This window comes from Haliaeetus albicilla, chromosome 7 (genome assembly GCF_947461875.1).
Source record: "Haliaeetus albicilla chromosome 7, bHalAlb1.1, whole genome shotgun sequence".
Lineage (NCBI taxonomy): Eukaryota > Metazoa > Chordata > Aves > Accipitriformes > Accipitridae > Haliaeetus > Haliaeetus albicilla.
This window is the reverse complement of record NC_091489.1, coordinates 42,970,438-42,988,332: the sequence shown is the minus strand read 5'-3', so window position 1 is coordinate 42,988,332 and position 17,895 is coordinate 42,970,438. Positions and strand designations below refer to the sequence as shown.

Here is a 17,895-nt window from a genome sequence, read left to right as displayed (position 1 = left end):
CCCACCACCCTGATCTAGCAGCTGTGTACACAGTTTGTGTCATGGTGGCTGAAACCAAACTGTGGCACTTAGGAACTTCTCTGTAGCGAAGGCAGTGGGAGAGGAGCATTGCATGCTTTTTTCTGGGCAGTCTAAAAGTTGCAGGGAAGCAGGAAGGCCTAAGGCTTAGGGAGTGGGACTTGAGTCTCATGGGTCTCTCCTTGACCTGCTGTAAGACTTAGAGCTTGTCACAGAATAGCATAAATTGGAAGGGATTTCTGGAGGTCTTTGGCTCAAAGTAGGGTCAGCTTATATCAGGGTGATCAGGTTTTCAGCCAGTCCAGTTTTGAATAGCTCCAAGGATGCTGATTCCACAATCTGTGACCCCCTGTTCCAGTGGTTGACTGTTCTCATAGTGAATTTTTTTTCCTAGTATCTGACCAGAATTCCCCTTTTTAGAACTTGTCTATTGTCTCTCATCCACTCATTGTGCACCTCTGAGAAGTCTGGCTCTGATTTTTCTATAATTTTGTTGTTCCCTCTGTAAGCTTTACATATGCATCCCTGAGGCATGCAGGTTTTCTTACACAAATTGAAAAGGACAGAATTGAGGTACAGAAAAGCTGCAGCTTGTCCAGGAGACCATACTTATGCATCAGGGCTTTAGGTCCTTTTCTAGCTTGAGCTTTCCTACCAGGAACTTTAGATGAATTTCCTGGGAACTCCCCCCTCTACCAAGTCTCTCGAATCATTCAGTAGAAATTTTTTCCTCCATCACTTCTCATCAGACCGTATAGAACCACTGAGATCCTTGTTTCCATGGAACGCTTGTATTCCTGAACTAGCTCTGGAGTCCTGTATCCTGTAGCTTATATCCTTTCCCCTTTGCAGATAAAATACCTGGGGTTCTGTGGGACAACAAGGTGAATGTGAGTTAGCAATGTGCCCTTGTAACAAAGGTGGCCAACAACATCCTGGGCTGCATTAGGAAGAGTATAGGTAGCAGGTCAAGGGACGTGATCCTTCATCTCTACTCAGCACTGATGAGATCATATATGAAGCACCATGCCTGGTTTTAGGCTCCCCAATATGAGACAAATATACTGGAGCGAGTCCAGCGAAGGGCCACAAAGATGTTTAAGGGACTGTAGTGTCTGCTTGGAGCAGGGCATTGGACCAGATGATCTCTGAAGGTCCCTTCTGACCTCCACTATCCTGTGGTTCTGAAGCAGTTCTGATGAAACTGAGACATCAGGAGTTTATGGTAGCTGCTACAGATATTGTTTGTTGTCCTCAACAGCAGTTTTTAAAGTGACTCTGAAAGACAATGCATGCACATTTTGATCACAACAATCCAAAACACGGTTGTTCACAGGATAGGAAAAATGTAGTATAGTCTACTTTTTGTTTTCAAAGACTAGCCTTTTCTCCAACACTTCAAGATTTCTTCAACATCTGCTTTATGATAAGCCAGGGCTGTTGATAGAAATGCTTCTTGATGTTGAGGAGATCAGTTTGTCAAGTTGTGGTAGGGACCCCTCTGAATAAGAACACAGGTAAAGTTCAGTGATGCTTTTAAGTTGGTCAGAGCTCTTAGATAAACTAAAAATCAGGAGGGTGAAAATTTAGAGTCCCAGTGGCGGAGCTGGTTGTGTGTGCTACCCATTCCTCCTAGGCTTACTTCTGTATACTTCACCTGACCTTTACAGCATGTATGTTGATAAGATGTCTGACCTTTTCACATCCAATTAGCAGATTTGTTCAACTGTTGCCTGAATCCCGTTTTTACCCTCCTCCCCCTCCAAACCCCTCTTCCTGTTCAGCATCTTGGAAACATTGTGCTTGCTCACCGGAGCTCGATGATGTACTGTAGCTCTCAGACAGGGCTTTTTTTCTCTCAGAATACCAATACCCAATGCTTGGTTTTACAAAGGGCTCTGCCTCTCCAGTCTTACTTGGGGCATCCCTTACTTTAGGGAAGGGACATGTGCCAGAGGAAAACTAGATTGCTCTTTTGAGCAAAGGTCACAGGAATATTTGGCAGGCATGATGCTTGCATGTTCTCATTCAGGGCCTCCCCTAGCAATGGCCCTAGGCTTCTGCACATTTTGTTGCTTTGCAGAGCCCTTGGTATTTGCAAACATGCAAAATATATATAATATGCATTTTGGCTGCTGGCATTGGAGCCCAAAGGTGAGCAGAGAAGAAAATTGCTTCCCTGCCAATCTCATTCCTATTGCAGAGACAGTTCGTTTGATATGCCCATTAGAAATGAAATAGTTCAGTGTGGTTAAGCTCTGATAGATTCTGAGATGTTGAACTCTGGAATAGTATCCCTCCCTGTTGTCCCCCCAACAGTTTGCAGGTTTTATTTAGCTCAAATAATACCGAAGCTTTGTTTTAGTCTTTCCACCTGCATGTTTGAAAGCCAGTTAAAATTGGATTTGCAAAGTCAGTATGTTAAGCGTGCTTCCATTTCTGAGGGAAGTGAAATAGATCTGCTTTGTCTTTTAGTCCTTATGCCTTTTCCAAGTAACTGAATGTTACCAAGTAACATGGTAACTGAATTCATGCTTTGAACTTTTAAAGACTACGGTCTTGATAAATCTACACTAAGATTAGATAAAAAAGAAACAACAAAGGTTTAAGTAAATAAGTAGACAGCTGAAAACAAATAAACAATACGCCTTTCCACATGCTTTTAAATGGTCCAAAACTTTCACAGAAGCAAAAAAAAAAGAGTAACTTTTCATTTTCTTATATTGTTTCTTAGGGTGCAGCTTTGTTGCTGCACTTAACCAACTTGATTAATATAACTTTATTGTATAGTAATGTCCTTTTTAGGATTGTAGGCTGTTAAGTGGAATGGATCCAGAAGTTGGAATTTGGCCCTTAGCTCACACACTGCAATCCTGTGGGTAGTGGAATCCTCATCGGACTTCGCTGTCTCTGGCTATTGTCAGTGCATGAGAATGCCTTAGGTTCAGCTGTACTCCCGACAGTCACTGAAAAAAAATATGTGCAGGAATCTATCATAATTTGTGTTAAATAACATTTCCTCATTTCCTGTGTCTGACTTTTCAGTCCTTTTCTTAACTTCAGAATCACTTGCAGCAGCTGTGTAGTGTTGCTGTCAGTTAAAATAGCTGTTGTGCTCCACTTTGGAAAGCTGTCCTTCTGAAGGGAGAATGCCTTCCAAATTATGCTTGTCTCTTTTAAAGTCAATGCAAGTTCTCACGAGTATAGTATTCAGCCTAGTCTTTGGTTTATAAATGTTACTGGGAAGAAGCTCGGGATCATTTTGAGCACAGGGCTTCACCATATGCAAGATCAGACTTTCTTCAGTACGATGCAAACTAATATTCAGCATGCAGAGATTTAGTGAGTTGTGTACATGATGCCAGCTTCCTAAAATGCAGTTGGTGGGTGTCTCTTCCAGCGTTTACATTGGGGCTTGCATTCCTTGGTAATCCTCACTTGCTCAATTTGTAGCTCTGATTCAGAAAGTGAGATTTACAGAGCTCCGCCTCTACTTGTCCAAGACCTTAGTGTACATGTCCAGATGCCATAACTCCTGGTAACAGTGGAAAAAACAAGAGAAAAGATGTATCTGTTCTCAGAGTCTGCTTGCAGCTGGTATGCTGTTGTGCCAAACTCTAGGAAAGACGCAGGGAGGGAGTTGAATCATAGTGATAAGAAAATTCAGAACCCGTTCCTCCTTTTTTCTTCCTTCCAGTTTATACTGAAGTCAGTGCAAGGATGAGGATTAAGAGAATGAGGTTTCTTTAATTTTTCAACCTCTGATGGGTTTAGTAAATATCAAGTAATTGATCCTAACTACTATAGCATTGGTGAGAAATAGTGGCTGCAGACAGCTGGCTAGACAGTATCTGTAACATTTACAGAGTTAAGCTGCTGTTGTTCCTGGTCCTGTGCTCAGACCAGAAGACTGCACCGTGTATTCATCTCAGAAGTGCTGCGGAGTTTAATGTATGTTGTTCACAAGACTTATGGGCGTGATGGGGAGGAGCTGCCGCTGCTGTTCATTTTCTGCCCTAGGGTAGGCTGTAGCTGAGGATTTGAGATTGAGTGAATATGAGATTATGAAAAGTGACAGAGTGCTAATACATTAGGCATTTGTTTTGTATCATATTAATAGGGCTTGTAGTGGACAAGTGAGATGTTATACTGTTATGTGCAATTATGAGTATGCAACTGAACATCTTGCTGAGGTAACAGGGATGTGCTAAACAGGGACTGAAGCTTGTACCTTAAAACCACATCAAACTTTATTGAAAATCTCTGTGAGAGAAGGATGCAGAAAGGTGAAAGTAAAGATGAAGTTTACTTTTGAGTATCTTCTGGGTTTCTTGGTACCTTTTTTGGCAAGCTTAAAACAAGTGGAATTTCTATGACAAAAAGCAGCAGAAAAACATGATCAGTTCAGTACTTCCTGGTTAACATCTTACACTCTGATGCTGAGGAGAAAAAAAGGAGAGGGAATCCTCAGTATAAGAATGGTTTTATTGGGAATCTTTATCAACCTCTCAAGTATCTTCTTCTCTACCCGATTTTCAGAGTTACCTCAGCTGATGCAACCTACTCCTTGGACTTTGAAATTGGTGAAGAAAGATCCAACGGACAAATACTATTTTGAAAACAGTTTTGTTGCTGTCTCTTTGGGTTTGTATTCTGGATTCTGCTTGGTGTCTGCCTTGGGCAGATAACTTCATTTCTGTGCGCCTTCATTTTTATGTCCGTGAACTGACAGCAACAATAGGCTCACTGAAAGACTGAGGCCTAAGCATACTTCTCAGACAGAAGGCACCCTGGAAATTATCACTGAAACCATTTTTCTTCCCATACTTTCAAGCCTCACTTGAAACCAGGCAAAAGGAGTGAAATTTCTGATATTTAGGGGTGGAATGTCTTTGTTCTCTTGCTTGCCTCAATGCAAAGCTTTGTAAGGTACATGAAGCAGCCCAGAGGTTCTTGCAGAGAAAGGGAATATCAGACAGCCATAGGTGCTTCAGCCCCCAAGGAATCTGTGAGATGTACTGACAAGCTCTCTGTACAGATCTAGTCCACACAGCTTGAAATCACCAGCTGCATTACTGAAAGGCTTAGCTGAGCTGTGTTACTGTAAACAGAAGACACCTGGACCACTTTACTGATAAAATTGCCTGGACTAAAGGCTAAGGGACTTCACACATTCCTCTGTACAAAGGCTCTGTGAACCATTAAATAGTAAGATGCAGTTCTGATGCCTTGTTTTCTGTTCTCTGGTCTCCAGGGATGTAAACCCAGAATCTCCTGCTTGCACTTGATTTTAAAATGCTATGAGGAAAAGGACAGCCACAGTACATACATAGCTGCTGGCTGCCTGTGAAGATCCTCAGCTAATGGAAAGCTTCAATGTTTTTCCAATATTCCAAAGTGTCTCCAGGCTTTGGATTCAATTGTGTGTGGTGGTGCTGAAGACAAACTTCTTGCTGGCGTTTTCAGGGACAGAATTTTACCTCTTGATTCTAGGAATGTATAGGTAGGATCCTTAGATTGCGTGTGGCTACCGCATACCGCAGGATCAGTCTCTCGTCTGTCTTTAATCTACTAGAGAAACCCTGAGTTTTCCCCAGGGAATATTGCATCCTTGCTGCTGGGACCATTTGTGAGACCCAGACCCGCACTGGGAGAACCACCTCATTCGTGCCTAGGGCCAGCATGAAGACGTAGTGCATTTAGAATGCACATCATGTGCACTGCCACTATGCTGGTAACAGCTACGCCACTTCCCCCTCATCCAAGACTGCCCAGGGAAGTATTGGTGGCCAACTCCTGCCCGTGCTTCCACAGCTGGTGATATTTCTGTTGGTAGGAGCCTGTGTATCACCAGCCATATTCTAGGTCCCTCCCGCACTCTTAGTTGTTGCAAATTTCTAAAAATCAGAGGCTTTGCTTTGTGAAGTGTTGCATTTTCTGTTCTTCTTGGGCATTCCTAGCTCCTCGGCGGTTTCAATTCCAAATGCTTCACGTCACCCCTTGGAAACTCAGCAATGTGCAGGACTCCTCCTCTTCGCTTTCCGTTTTAACAGCCTCCTCAAACCTCAGCCCCAAGCACATGTGGTTCCAATTACAGAGAACCTCTGCAATGCTATGAGGATATGGATGGGGATAGGCTGACCTCTTTATTTTAACACAGTGAGCCTGTTCCAGTGGGAGCTGACTGTTAGCTCACATTTTTCTTATTTGAGATGCTTTTGCTTCATAACCAAATTCCTGAAATCAAAGGGAGGCAGAGGGGAGCAGGCTGCAGGCAGCATGCACTGGGGGCCAGGTCTTGGTCACTTGGAGCACTCGAGCTCTCGGGAGAAGGCGACCTTTGGCCTTTATGTCTCTGCCAGCCAAGGAATACAGAAAGCAGATGTCCCAGAGCACAGCCTTGGCTGAGTTAATTATCCTTAGGAGAGTTTGGCTTCCCCCAGCTTCTCCTCCCTTGTGCAAAGAATGCAAAATAGCTGTCTGTAAGAAGACACCACTTTATATTTCTTTTGGCCTAAAATGCTGTCAGGGTAACTAACTGTTAGGGCTAGTGTGGTCTGAGGGTGAGCAGGGGGTGCTGACCTTGTGGGTTCTCCTTACAGCTCTGGAACAAACCAACATAGGTATCTTCCATCTTTCTTGGTTTATCCACAGCAGAAGTGGGGAAAAGAGTCAAAGGGGAGATAAAAGCCTTAATGTGCATGTGTCTGTCATCGTTACTGAACAGTAATAGTGGGGGGGGAAGTGTTTGGTTTCTCAATAGAGACCTTAATTTTAAGGCTTGCTGAGACTTAAATGCTTAACTGTAGAATTAGTGTCTATAGTGTCTTTAGCACTTAGCTGATTTGAGCTTTCAAGTCACTCAAGCATCTCTGAAAGTTTTACGCAAGATGTAATTCTTTGGCCATAGAAGTAGTTGTCAGCCTCCTATTTAAGCATGTAAAATTCTAAATTTGCTTATTGCAAAATGCTTAGATTTTGCTCGTTATGACTGAACAGAGTGGGGGCAGGCTTTTGCTTTTCCATAAAGAAGCCTAGTAAATAATTTCCTACAAGACTGTAGCAAGATCAAACTCTAACAGATGTGAAACATCTTAAATTCCTGGCATGGAGGAGTGGTTCAAAGTTGCAACATGGCAGGCTGTCTTGTGCTTTTTGTTTCTTAACTGTCAAACATTATTTCTGTATGTATCTAATTTAGACATACTTTGTTTTCAAATACTTTCTTGAGTGGGATAAATGTTTTTAGCACAAGAGTGAGTCAAATGTGCAGGATTATTCAGCTAGAGGAACACTACAAGCCTGAATAATTCTCTGGATATTTATTCTCTTTGGACTAATTTAAAATGTTTAAGTAGAAAGTTTTTGCTAATTTGGATCATTTTGACTAAAATGAAGTGCTTACACAAGCAGTTCAGCCTGCAGATCTAGCTGAGACCAGCTATAGCATGGAACTGTTGGATGCACTGAGGTGGTTTTTTTCCAACAGCCTACCTGGATTTTGAGAAGAACGTGTGAGTTACTCGGAGGACTACAGGACAAAAACTTCCTTCTCGGAAGGACCCCATTTTCAAATAGTGGAATCACACAGATGTGAAAATAATGTTCAAGAGTATCCCAAGAAGGACTCAAAATCAGACCACAAAATTACTGGTTACACTTGAGAACTTGTCTGTAGGGGACTGTTCTTTCAGAAAGAATGTGATGTGCCTTGACAACAGTAGCCATTCACCGTTCGTGTCACACTTTCATCCAGGAAACTTTTTGATATTAATGAACAAAAGCAGACAGAGCACCTATCACAGGTGAAATGGAAATTGTCCAGGCAGTGTTATAAACTCTGTGTGTAGATACTATTGGACTTCCTGCTTTTGCTGTTGGTATTGAAGAAGGTTTTTTTTTCCTCAGCAGCAGGTTTGAGCCATTTGCTTCTGAGTCCCTTTCCTCAGTCAGGTGCTAGTACAGGATGTCCCGAGTTGCAGGAAAACTATACGTTGCATTTCTGCTTCTCCTTGGACATGAACGTCTTGGAATAGCCTATTGCAAATGTTGTCTTTGGTAAAAAGCCAAAATAAAAATTATAAAAAGTGTAGCTGAAAAATAAACTTCAAAAATGTTCTTGGAGCAACTGAAATTTTTCAAGACCCATTTTGGATATTCATATCTTAAATGAACTTGGTGTAGGTATGGTTTGGGCCAAGTTTACAAAGCATCATTATGGATTTCTTGTATCTCAATTCTCTGAATCTTTTCTGGGCTGTTCCTCCTAATTCCAGCAGTGCAGTGATATAGCACAACTTACTGCTTTTTTAAAAAAAGTATAACCTATATTTAGCATTGCTCCCTAATTCAAACCTTCTTCTGAACCTAATGAAAGATTTAAATCTGGAAGCTCTTTAGCTTTTAGCACATGAATTTGCCTACAAATAAAAATGTCAGCAAAACATTTATTTTCACTTTGATTCTGCTTGTATGTTTATGTATATTTGATGTTGTTGGTATATATATGCATTTGTGTATATACGTATACTTGTTATTGAATGGGCATGAGAATAAACTGTGCTTCATAATGGCATGGATATGAAAGCATATGTGATCATGTTAAGGATTCAGACAAGAAAAACACTATTGTGGACGGTCATAATCTGTGATAAGACCAAATACACAGGCCCAATTTGCTCGGCACTTGGCTGCATTGCCTAGGAGATGGTTCCTTCCCTCTACATCCATTTAAAAGGGCTGACTTTTCTGAAATTCAAACCCTCAAAATCAGTAGTCCATTAAAAATGTTGAAATGGGTTCTAGGAAATACATTGGCTGGCATCTTTGCACGAGAAAGATGCAGGATATTGTCCACAATTTTTTCTTTAAAATCTGTTATGCAGGCAAGGCAGGATGGCCTGTTATTGAAAGGGCTCGGAATCCTTTGTGTGCCCTGGCTCAGTCTGCACCCTTCCCCTAGTACATCATGCTTGTGCTGTTTAGGTACTGTCTGTTTAGGTGCGCTAGCTTCGGTATTGTTTAAAGTATTTGTTGTTCTGTATTTCTTGGATATTTAAAACATGAGTGAGGGATCAAAGGCAATAATCTTTTTTCCACTGTCTGCAGGGTGTTGGGTGAGTTATTGTCCTCTGAACAATAGAGCAAATGTTTAAATATTACGGTGGTCTCCTCCCCGCCAAGTACAGAGCATTGCATTGCCTGTGGTGTGTCAGCAAGCCTGGCGCTGCACCCAAGACTCTTTTTTCAGGCCCACGGCCAATGCTTTCAAAATGCTGCAGTTGCAATAAGCTTAGGATTCCTGCTCCGCAGGAAAAACAAACCAACCTCCTTCTGAAGTCATGGGACATAGGCCGAGTAAAGCTGAAAGAAGCAATTCCCGAATTGCTCTTTGCAGCACAAAGAGCCGCCCGCACAGGGGATGTGGAAGGGGAAGAGGTTTTTGGGGGCTAAGAACTGCGGAGCCCGCAAATATCTTGGATCCGACTTCTGCGAAAACCATCTATTGTCTTAATCTGTTGTCTGCTGGAGCCAGCCCTTAAGGCGTTGCTCTGAGCAGGCTCTGCCCTCGTGTGGCTGCGAAGCTCTTGAAGGGGGAAAGGGATGGAGCCAGTTGGGCCACCCCATCTAGCAGAGCAGAAGCCCATGCCAGGACCAAGCTGCTTTTGCAATCTAGCCAATGTGTCCCCTGGCCGGTATACGGAGGTGTTTGCCGCTGTAGGGGCTTGTCCGTAAGCAGACACTCTGCTTTAGTACTCGTTTAAATGAAACTTAAACTGGTGGGGCTGGTGGTGGTAAAAGCACTGTGAGCAAAATCTCATTTCTTTGACCTGTTCTTTGTAGGTGTCATCTACACAAATGCAAGAGAACTTCAGACAGCATTTATTCTTTGTCAGATAATAAAGTAACCTAGAGGGGACTTGGATATTATTTTCTAGTTCCTTTTTCTTTCTGAGGCATATACTGTAAATTCTAGCACGTATCTAAAGGTAAATTTCCATTTAATCTCTGCTTGCTACAGTGAGACCCTACCCAAACTGTTGCAAGGCATGAGATTTGTTCACTTTTCTTTGGATTTTTCTTGCATAATTTCCATAACTGGCACCCTATCTTGGGTATTTTTATGAAGCTGTGTTTTGAGCTTCCTTTTGACTCTGTACAGGTATAAACGACTGGAAAGAAAATAAAGTGAGGGTCTTGTCTAGAACACCTGCAAAACTTACAGGCTTCCTTGTGAGTTTGTGGCATTATTAAAGAACTAATAAGGACTAAAGGGGCAAGTTTTGGGGTTTTTTGGTTGGTTGGTTGGTTGGGGTTTTTTTTCTTAGTAAGACTGACATGTCATGAAAAAGTAGGAAATGTGCACAACAATCTGGTTATCAGTTCAGTGGTGAATCAGCTCCAAATTATCTCTGATTGTGTGTACCTTTGAAAAAACAAAGTGTGCTTTAGAAACTTGCAGTCACCATCTCGCTGGATGTCTCCCTGATCTTACTCCCATTTAGAAGATGAGCACAGGGCTCTTTCTCAAATCCAGACCATGTTTGCTAGGGGCAACAAGAACCAGAACAAGTCTCCTAAAAACAGTCTGTCCAAGCCAGAGAGGAATGAAAATGATGCTTGTTAGAATCCCTCAAAAGGGATTTATAATCCTGGTCAAGGCTTTTAATGTAAAACTACATTTGAAAATGTAGAATACCCTGTGAGGTGTGCACAAAACCTCAGTGCTCTGCTGGCACAGGACTTTGAAAATGTTGCAAATGTTATGTGAATGCTTACTAGCATGGTGCTTAGATTAAACTTATTGATCACTCATTTAGTGAGCGTCGGTGTGTTAATGAAGGCAGCCCGCAGCAATGTGGGCTGTAGGAGAAAGCAGGCATTCATCTTAGGCAGAATGTATAATTGTATTTGGCAGATGGAGCTTTGAGACTAGTGCATCCAGTGATAAGCTGGATTACTTTTCCGTTTAAAGAAAACAGCTAATGTGGCTGAAAAGGAGCTTTTACTCTCATCAGTTCATGCAGAGATCTGTGCAGGGGAGGAGAGCTTAATCCTTTGCAAGACTTCACCTGTCTTAAAATTCCAAGTGTTTTGTATATGTGCGTGCACATAGTAGATGATACCTTTCATAGAATTGCTTGGCAAGTATCGATTAAATATCAGAAGCTCAGGAGCTGAGGGATGGTCATGCTAACAACTCAGAGGCAGATCTGAGAATGGGAGCAGGAGCAGAATGAATTTTCTAAAACCAGAGTTGGTCCTGAAGCAACAGAAAAAGCTGAGGAAGAGCCATGTTGGACTTAATTTTTCCTGGTTTTGGGGTTTTTTTCTTCATTTAAAGGTAAAGGGAAGGTTTAAGATCCACTGTTTAAATACAAGTATAGGAACACATTCAACCTATGTAACTAGAGCTGCTTATGCTCTTGCCACTAATCTTGCTATGTAATCACAGGATTGTGTGTTCAATCACACATGTGACTCCCTGGTGCTGCCAACTCTCCTGGTTTTCATCGGTTTCACGGTAATTAGTCCAAGAAGCAAGACATTTCATCTCACTTCAGAGAGGGCAAAACCAAACCAGTTTTAGGCTCTCTTCTTGCACAGAAAAACTTAAGAACAACCCAACTGCGCTCTGAAGATTCATACGCAAAAGGCAGATGGTATTTGTGCCCCAGAAATCCCCATGGAAACTTGGTTGGAAAATTTTTTATTTGGTGTCATAGCAGACCTGGGGGTGTCCCTGATCTAAGTGCCTGTAATTTTCCACACCTCTAATCTTTTGGGTCAATTTTAATTGAGTTTGAACTTAACCATGGTGAGTCCACGTGTTATCAAAAGTTAGAGATGGGCAAAGCCAAGAACCTACCCCTGATTTTGTTCAGTTTTAGTAAGGATGCAGTATAGAAAGAAACTCGGAAAGAAATTGCGAGTTTCGCAGTGACTAACGCAGTGCTGGTTGAACATCGTGTTTCTCTGCGGCGCACCGTCTCCTGGACCAGGTTTTAGGCAGTTAACATGCGTTTGGGGTTTTACTGGTAACATTTAAAAGGCTCTGCTTCCCTCTAGTGGTTCAGCTTGGCAATTTCGTCTTGTCCCCCCCCCTTTTTTTTAATCCTGACAAACCCCTTTTGACAAGTTATGATTTTTTTTTTTTTTTTGACGTTGCTATTCAAAGACACTTCACTAGCCTACTTGTACCGTGCCTTTCTTAAGGTTAGCCCTCTTGTTCCCAGGCTGGTCTCTTATTTCCAGTGCTGAAATGCACACAGCAAACATCATCTAGCGTTAGGAAAGAGACTCCAAGCCTTGCCGGACTGACACAGGAATAAAGGGATGGGTTCTGAAGGTCTTCTGGGTGGAAATACTGCTCATGAATTAAGGTAGTAAAAGGTGAAGGCAAAACCAAGGAGATTATCTGAAATTTTGCGTGCATAGAGGATGTGGTGTAACTTTGGTATTGACAGCCCTGGAGTGTGAAGCCATCTGTTCTTCGTGCTTAAATATTAGTGTGAAACTAACTACCTACGTATGTATAGATGTCCCTTTTAATCAGCTGCAATCTGTCCAGGAAGCCAAGCTGTTGGGTTTTCTTTGATGCTGTGAAGCAAATGAGGAAGAATCCAGGGAAATCTAAGCTAGCAACGCTTTTCAGTGCAGAGATGCATCCTTAATCCTGGCCTCTGACCACCGGCATCTGTCTTTCAGCTTCCTGTTCTGTTTGGCTGTCTGAGGCTCAGACTGAATTTAAGAGAGTAGCTGAAGAAAACGTGACTTTGCCCTGTCATCACCGCCTGGGCCTCCTGGAGCAAGGGAGCCTGGATATTGAGTGGCTGCTGCACATTTCCGAAACAGTGCAAAAAGCGGTAGGTTGAGCCACAATTAGTATCTGCTGAGAAAATTGTCTTATTTCTATGTTGACATCAGCAGCAGCCATTGATTTAAAAAGACTTCTGTGATGATCTTTGCAAGTTATTCTGATGAAGTAAGCAGTGTTTAGAAAACAGCTGATTTATTTAGAGAGATTTATAATGTGTAAAACTTATTTGATATTCACGCATGCTGTATTGGAACAGGTTGTGTTACAATCGAGTTTTCTTTAAACTAACACTGTTATGTAATCATTATTGGACAAACTTCAGAACTGCCCTTCAGGTTTTCAAAAATGACCTTCGATTTTGCAGGCCCAGTTTTTGAAACCTTGGTTTCACGTAAAAATATAGTAGTTTAATACTTATAAAATCAGCTCTGCAGTAGCTTAAATTACCTAGCCAAAACCCACCAAAATTAAGGACTGCTTTTATATATTGTGGCATAAGCTGATGTCTATTTTGACACTAGTATAAATGCTCCAATATACATCTCTAGCACAAATACAGTTTTATGTATTAGTTTCAGACTTGAAATGCAGGTTTAATTTTCTACCCTGGCACAGGCTTCCTGCGTGACCCTTGGCAAGTCACTTAACCATGCAGAACCTTACTCTGCAGTTCCTGGAAATGCTTTGATTTGTTGTTCCGTGTGAAAGTAAATTTACAGCTGGCTGACCAGTGACTGTCTGCTCCTCAGGTGATCACTTACTCTGGAGGCCGTGTTTATGATGACCTGAATGAAGAACAGAAGGGGCGTGTTTCCTTCACATCCAACTTCCTTGCTGGAGATGCATCCTTACAAATCATATCACTGCAGTCCAGCGATGCAGGGAAGTACATATGTAAGGTTAAAAATGCTGGGCAGTACGAATGGGCTCGCATCACCCTGAAGGTTGTAGGTAAGGTCATTTTATTGTTCTTCCAAGGAAAAAAAAATTGCTAGACTCATTTCCTGGAGAGAGATTTATTTCAGCAGGGTATAAATACAAAGACATTTCACGATCAGGTTTCACTGTCCAGTTCCGTATCTGCCTTTGCATTTTTTGGCAAAGGCCAGGACGCAGGAAGAGCCTAAAGAACTGTTTTGAGGTAAGTATGATGACCTGCAAAATCATATGAACTGTTCTTTCCAAATTATCTCTATGATCTCATCACACAAACTATACTGATATTCTAGCTTAGTTGGCGATCGCCCTGTCCAGATCTCCAGCTGAGGACTCTGGGTTCATGTCCCAGGACCCCAAACTTATCCAAGTCAGTGGAGGTGACAAATAAGCTGCCGGGGTTAGCATTTCTCTTCCCTGATTTCAGTTTATTGGTTGACTTTTCCATGTACACTGTCATCCTGCCGGATGCTGTGGGGAGAAGGAAGAAATGGAGAAGTAGGGGGAGGGAAAGGATGTTCTCTAAATAGTACCTAGAAGAGCAACACAGTGATACAGCTCCTGATGCAGGTACCCATGAGGCAAATTGCCCCAGAGTATTATAACGTGTCATTTCTATGTCTGAGCCAGCCAGCTCCACTTCTTAGACTATGAAGTTGCACACAGTTGCAGCTAAAGTCCCCTAACAAACATCACTGGTGTAATTCCTTAATGAATTCCAGAGATGGCAGCTCTTGGAAGCTGCTTAAATTACATACTTTGCCAAAGAAAGGGTTTCCACCAAGAAAATAATCTGCTGCGTTTACATGACCTGTCTTCTGTTTCTTCTAGAAAAACCTTCCAAGCCCAAATGCTGGCTAGAAGGGGAGCTGTTGGAAGGAAAGGAACTGTCCTTGCAGTGCCGTTCTGCCTCTGGCACTGCACCCATCTCCTACCGATGGCAGCGCATAAATGAGGAAGACGAGAGAGCTGAACATCTCCCGCCTACATCAAGAGTCAGTAAGTCAGGTCATTTCCTCTTAGAATTCTCAGCACGCTCAAAGCCAGATAGCCGCCCACACGTACGTGCGTGTTGAGAGTCAAGTGCCTGCTTTTTAAATGGGGATTACTTGGTGGCAGTGATAGCAACGATATAACAGTACCTCTCCCTACTGCAGCTGGACTTTGTGGTGTGCTCCACCCTGAACAAGGAAGCGCGTGAAGAGTTTGTTTAGCGTTTTGCTGAAGGCTGATAAATGATCTTTTGTGAGGCGTCATTGATTGCTCTTGAACTGATTTGATCTGGAAGTTCAATTTATGCTTCTGTGTCCTATCCGCTGTTAAGGTTTCTTAGTCTTTTTGGATTAATCCTGGTGGCGTTTCTCCCGTTTCAGACATTTCTAATCCTGGGCAAGTCCTACTGAAGAATCTTACACAGACGAGCACAGGATTATACCAATGCATTGCCACCAACGAGGCTGGACAAGAAAGCTGTGTTGTTCAAGTGACAGTGCAGCGTAAGTATCGGCACATAACTAGTACTTGCACCACTGTATAAAGCAGTGCTGCTTCACAGCTGTCTCATCTTGACTGGTAAACTCTGTGCCATGCCTTTGCTCTCTCTTACTTGAATCACATGAAGTAGCCCATATTTATCACACTTACGGTTTGTACAGCAGTCCTTTGTATAACCAGAAGGGGTAAATACATTATTTGGGCTCAGATGTTTTCATCTGTTAGAAATTTTGATTTTGAGAATGACTAATGAAAATATGAGGGGAAAAAAACTGAGTGAGATGTTCCAGAGTCTCCAGCTTTTGAGGTACTTCTGGGTGGAGTGATTGCATGAGATCACTCTCAAGCATAAAACCTTGGTGTGGATATTCCATCATTCCAATTCCAATTCTCTCGCACTTGGGACAGTGAACTATCTAAAGGCAGCTGGAAAGGCTGACTTTGTCATGAAATGGTGTGCAGAATAAAAAGCAACTTTTGACATAGTTTGGTTTTAATCTAGATTTAATAAATCCTGTCCTGAACACCAGAGATTAAAATCAGTGTCCTACCTGATTAACACCAATAAGAGTGTGTGCATGTCTAGGTACCTATGTCCTTTGCATATGCATGCAAGGAAAAGGGTGGAGTTTAGCACCAGCATTGAGGACAAATCCAAATAATACAGTTTAGCAGGTTTTTATGTACAGCTCTCAGGGAAGGTCAGCAGAAGCTGGAAGTGCTGTGATAAAGGACTGCTAGTAGAGAAGTCTCTTGGAGGTTCCATAGCTTTGGAATTTTTCTGCCCAGCCAGGCCTGAAATAACTGGAATATGGTCATGTAGCAAGGAAAACCTGTCTGCCTCAGGCATCTGAAGTAAAAGCGTCCAGGCAGCTTTTATGCCAATTGAACTGAATTGGTTTAAAAACCTCACTTTGGTTTGCTAAACCCTCCATAGGGACAAGCCTTACAGAAACAACTTTCAGCCAAACCCAGTCTAACCACTCTTATCAAAAGAGTTGTCATAAAGTATTAACTAAGGGCCCATATACACTAGGAAGTATCCTTTCATTAACTTTGTTATTTTGGATGAAAAATGCCTTACACCTGCACAATATGGTCTTCCTTTCCTCCTTCCTCTCTACCGCCCTCAGGTCACTTTTTCCCCCAGTTGAATAATTCATTCTGCAAGTGGATTGTAATCATTTCAGGGTGAGTTGACGGGGAAGAAAAATCATCATGGGGAAACACTCGTAGTTCAAACACTCTTCTGCCTCTAGCAAACTGCCTGGTGCTTTGTTTCGCAAGTGGGTTGTCCTGTCCGTCTCTGTATTTTCTGTGGTTCTGTGCTCTTATGAGAGGATTTTCCCTCCTCATTGCAATTCTGACCGATAGCTGAAGGCATAACACTTGTGATCCCACCCTTCCAGAGGTAAGTACTTATCCCGCTGTCAGCTCAGGTTTAGAAACAATACTTGAAGATAAACTGGTTCAACTTCTGTGTGGAGACACGCCTAAATAAGTAGACTAATACATTCTGTTCTGATTTATACCCAGTGCTATAAGTTGTAGTGTGGACTAGAATCTGACCATATGACCCTAGTGAGAGTTTAGTGACTAACATGTTTGTTTTCTGGACAACAGATGCACAAAATATCGGCATGATTGCTGGAGCTGTTTGTGGCGTGGTGGTGGGACTTTCCCTCCTTTTCCTGGTGGTGAGGCTGACAATCAGGAGGAAAGAAAAGAAGAGATATGAGGAAGAGGAGGCACCAAATGAAATCAGGTAACGCCTTTTATTTAATCCCCCACCTCCCACCCTCCCTTCTTTCAATTTCACACATCTTTTCACTACAGTTTTAAGTAACCTAGGTATAAGTGTCTTAAAAGGTTGTTCTAAAAAGCTTTTAAAGTCTCCCTGAAATATCAGTGACACATTTCTTGAATGTGAGAATCTTTGTGAAGACTTTCCAGAAAATTAGATAGATGATAATGTCTTCCCCCTTTCTCTCCCCCCCCTGCCCCCCCCGCCCCGGACAAATTAGCATAAAACTCAACAAAATATTTTCTCTCATGCTTGTAATTTCAGCATTTAAAAGCATTTGCATAATCCTCTCCAGTACTAAATTCAACCCACTTGTCCATTGTGGTTCTGAGAGGTTTGTTGGTTTGGGTTGGGTTTTTTTCCTTTCCAATTGCAATTTCTGTTGGGAATGCTATGAGGCAGGCAGGTTCTCACAGTCTTTCTTGAGTCTTTTGAACAACTGTGCTTCTGGATTTAGCTCAGGGTGAAAAATCCCCTGAGCTGCTGCGTGCAGAGCTGAGAAGCCTCACCCTGAGCGGGTGTACCAAGAATGCTGACGCATGTTCTTTAAACTCATCTGTTACAAGCATGTGAGGTCTGCCACTTAACTCCCCTAAGCAGAGATTGGTCTCTAGCCAATGGAGCCTAAACTTCTCAGGAAGGAAAGTGCTGGGAAAAGATATTTCCAGGAATGAGTTTTAGCTGCTCCTGCCCTTGAAGAAACCCCTTGCCTTGCTCCATCCTTATGTCTATTTGTAAAAGACTGCCTGCCCTTGTATGACATCTGTGTACCATTAGGCATCTCTATAATCCATTCAGCAGCTGATTACTCTGATGGTCAGGT

The 17,895-nt window shown here is 42.3% G+C and overlaps 1 protein-coding gene across 2 annotated transcripts in view; it reads left to right on the top strand.

Annotated features, from left to right (window-relative positions):
* CLMP (CXADR like membrane protein) overlaps positions 1-17,895 on the top strand; it is a 41,600-nt gene that overhangs the window by 22,616 nt on the left and 1,089 nt on the right. Inside the window, exons 2-7 of one of the 2 annotated variants that reach the window (XM_069788090.1) lie at positions 4,558-4,662; positions 12,727-12,884; positions 13,588-13,789; positions 14,606-14,773; positions 15,148-15,270; positions 16,892-17,033. In XM_069788090.1, the coding sequence (XP_069644191.1) occupies positions 4,558-4,662; positions 12,727-12,884; positions 13,588-13,789; positions 14,606-14,773; positions 15,148-15,270; positions 16,892-17,033 (898 nt within the window). The remainder of the gene's footprint in view (positions 1-4,557; positions 4,663-12,726; positions 12,885-13,587; positions 13,790-14,605; positions 14,774-15,147; positions 15,271-16,891; positions 17,034-17,895) is intronic. The other variant, XM_009919932.2, reaches the window with a different exon arrangement.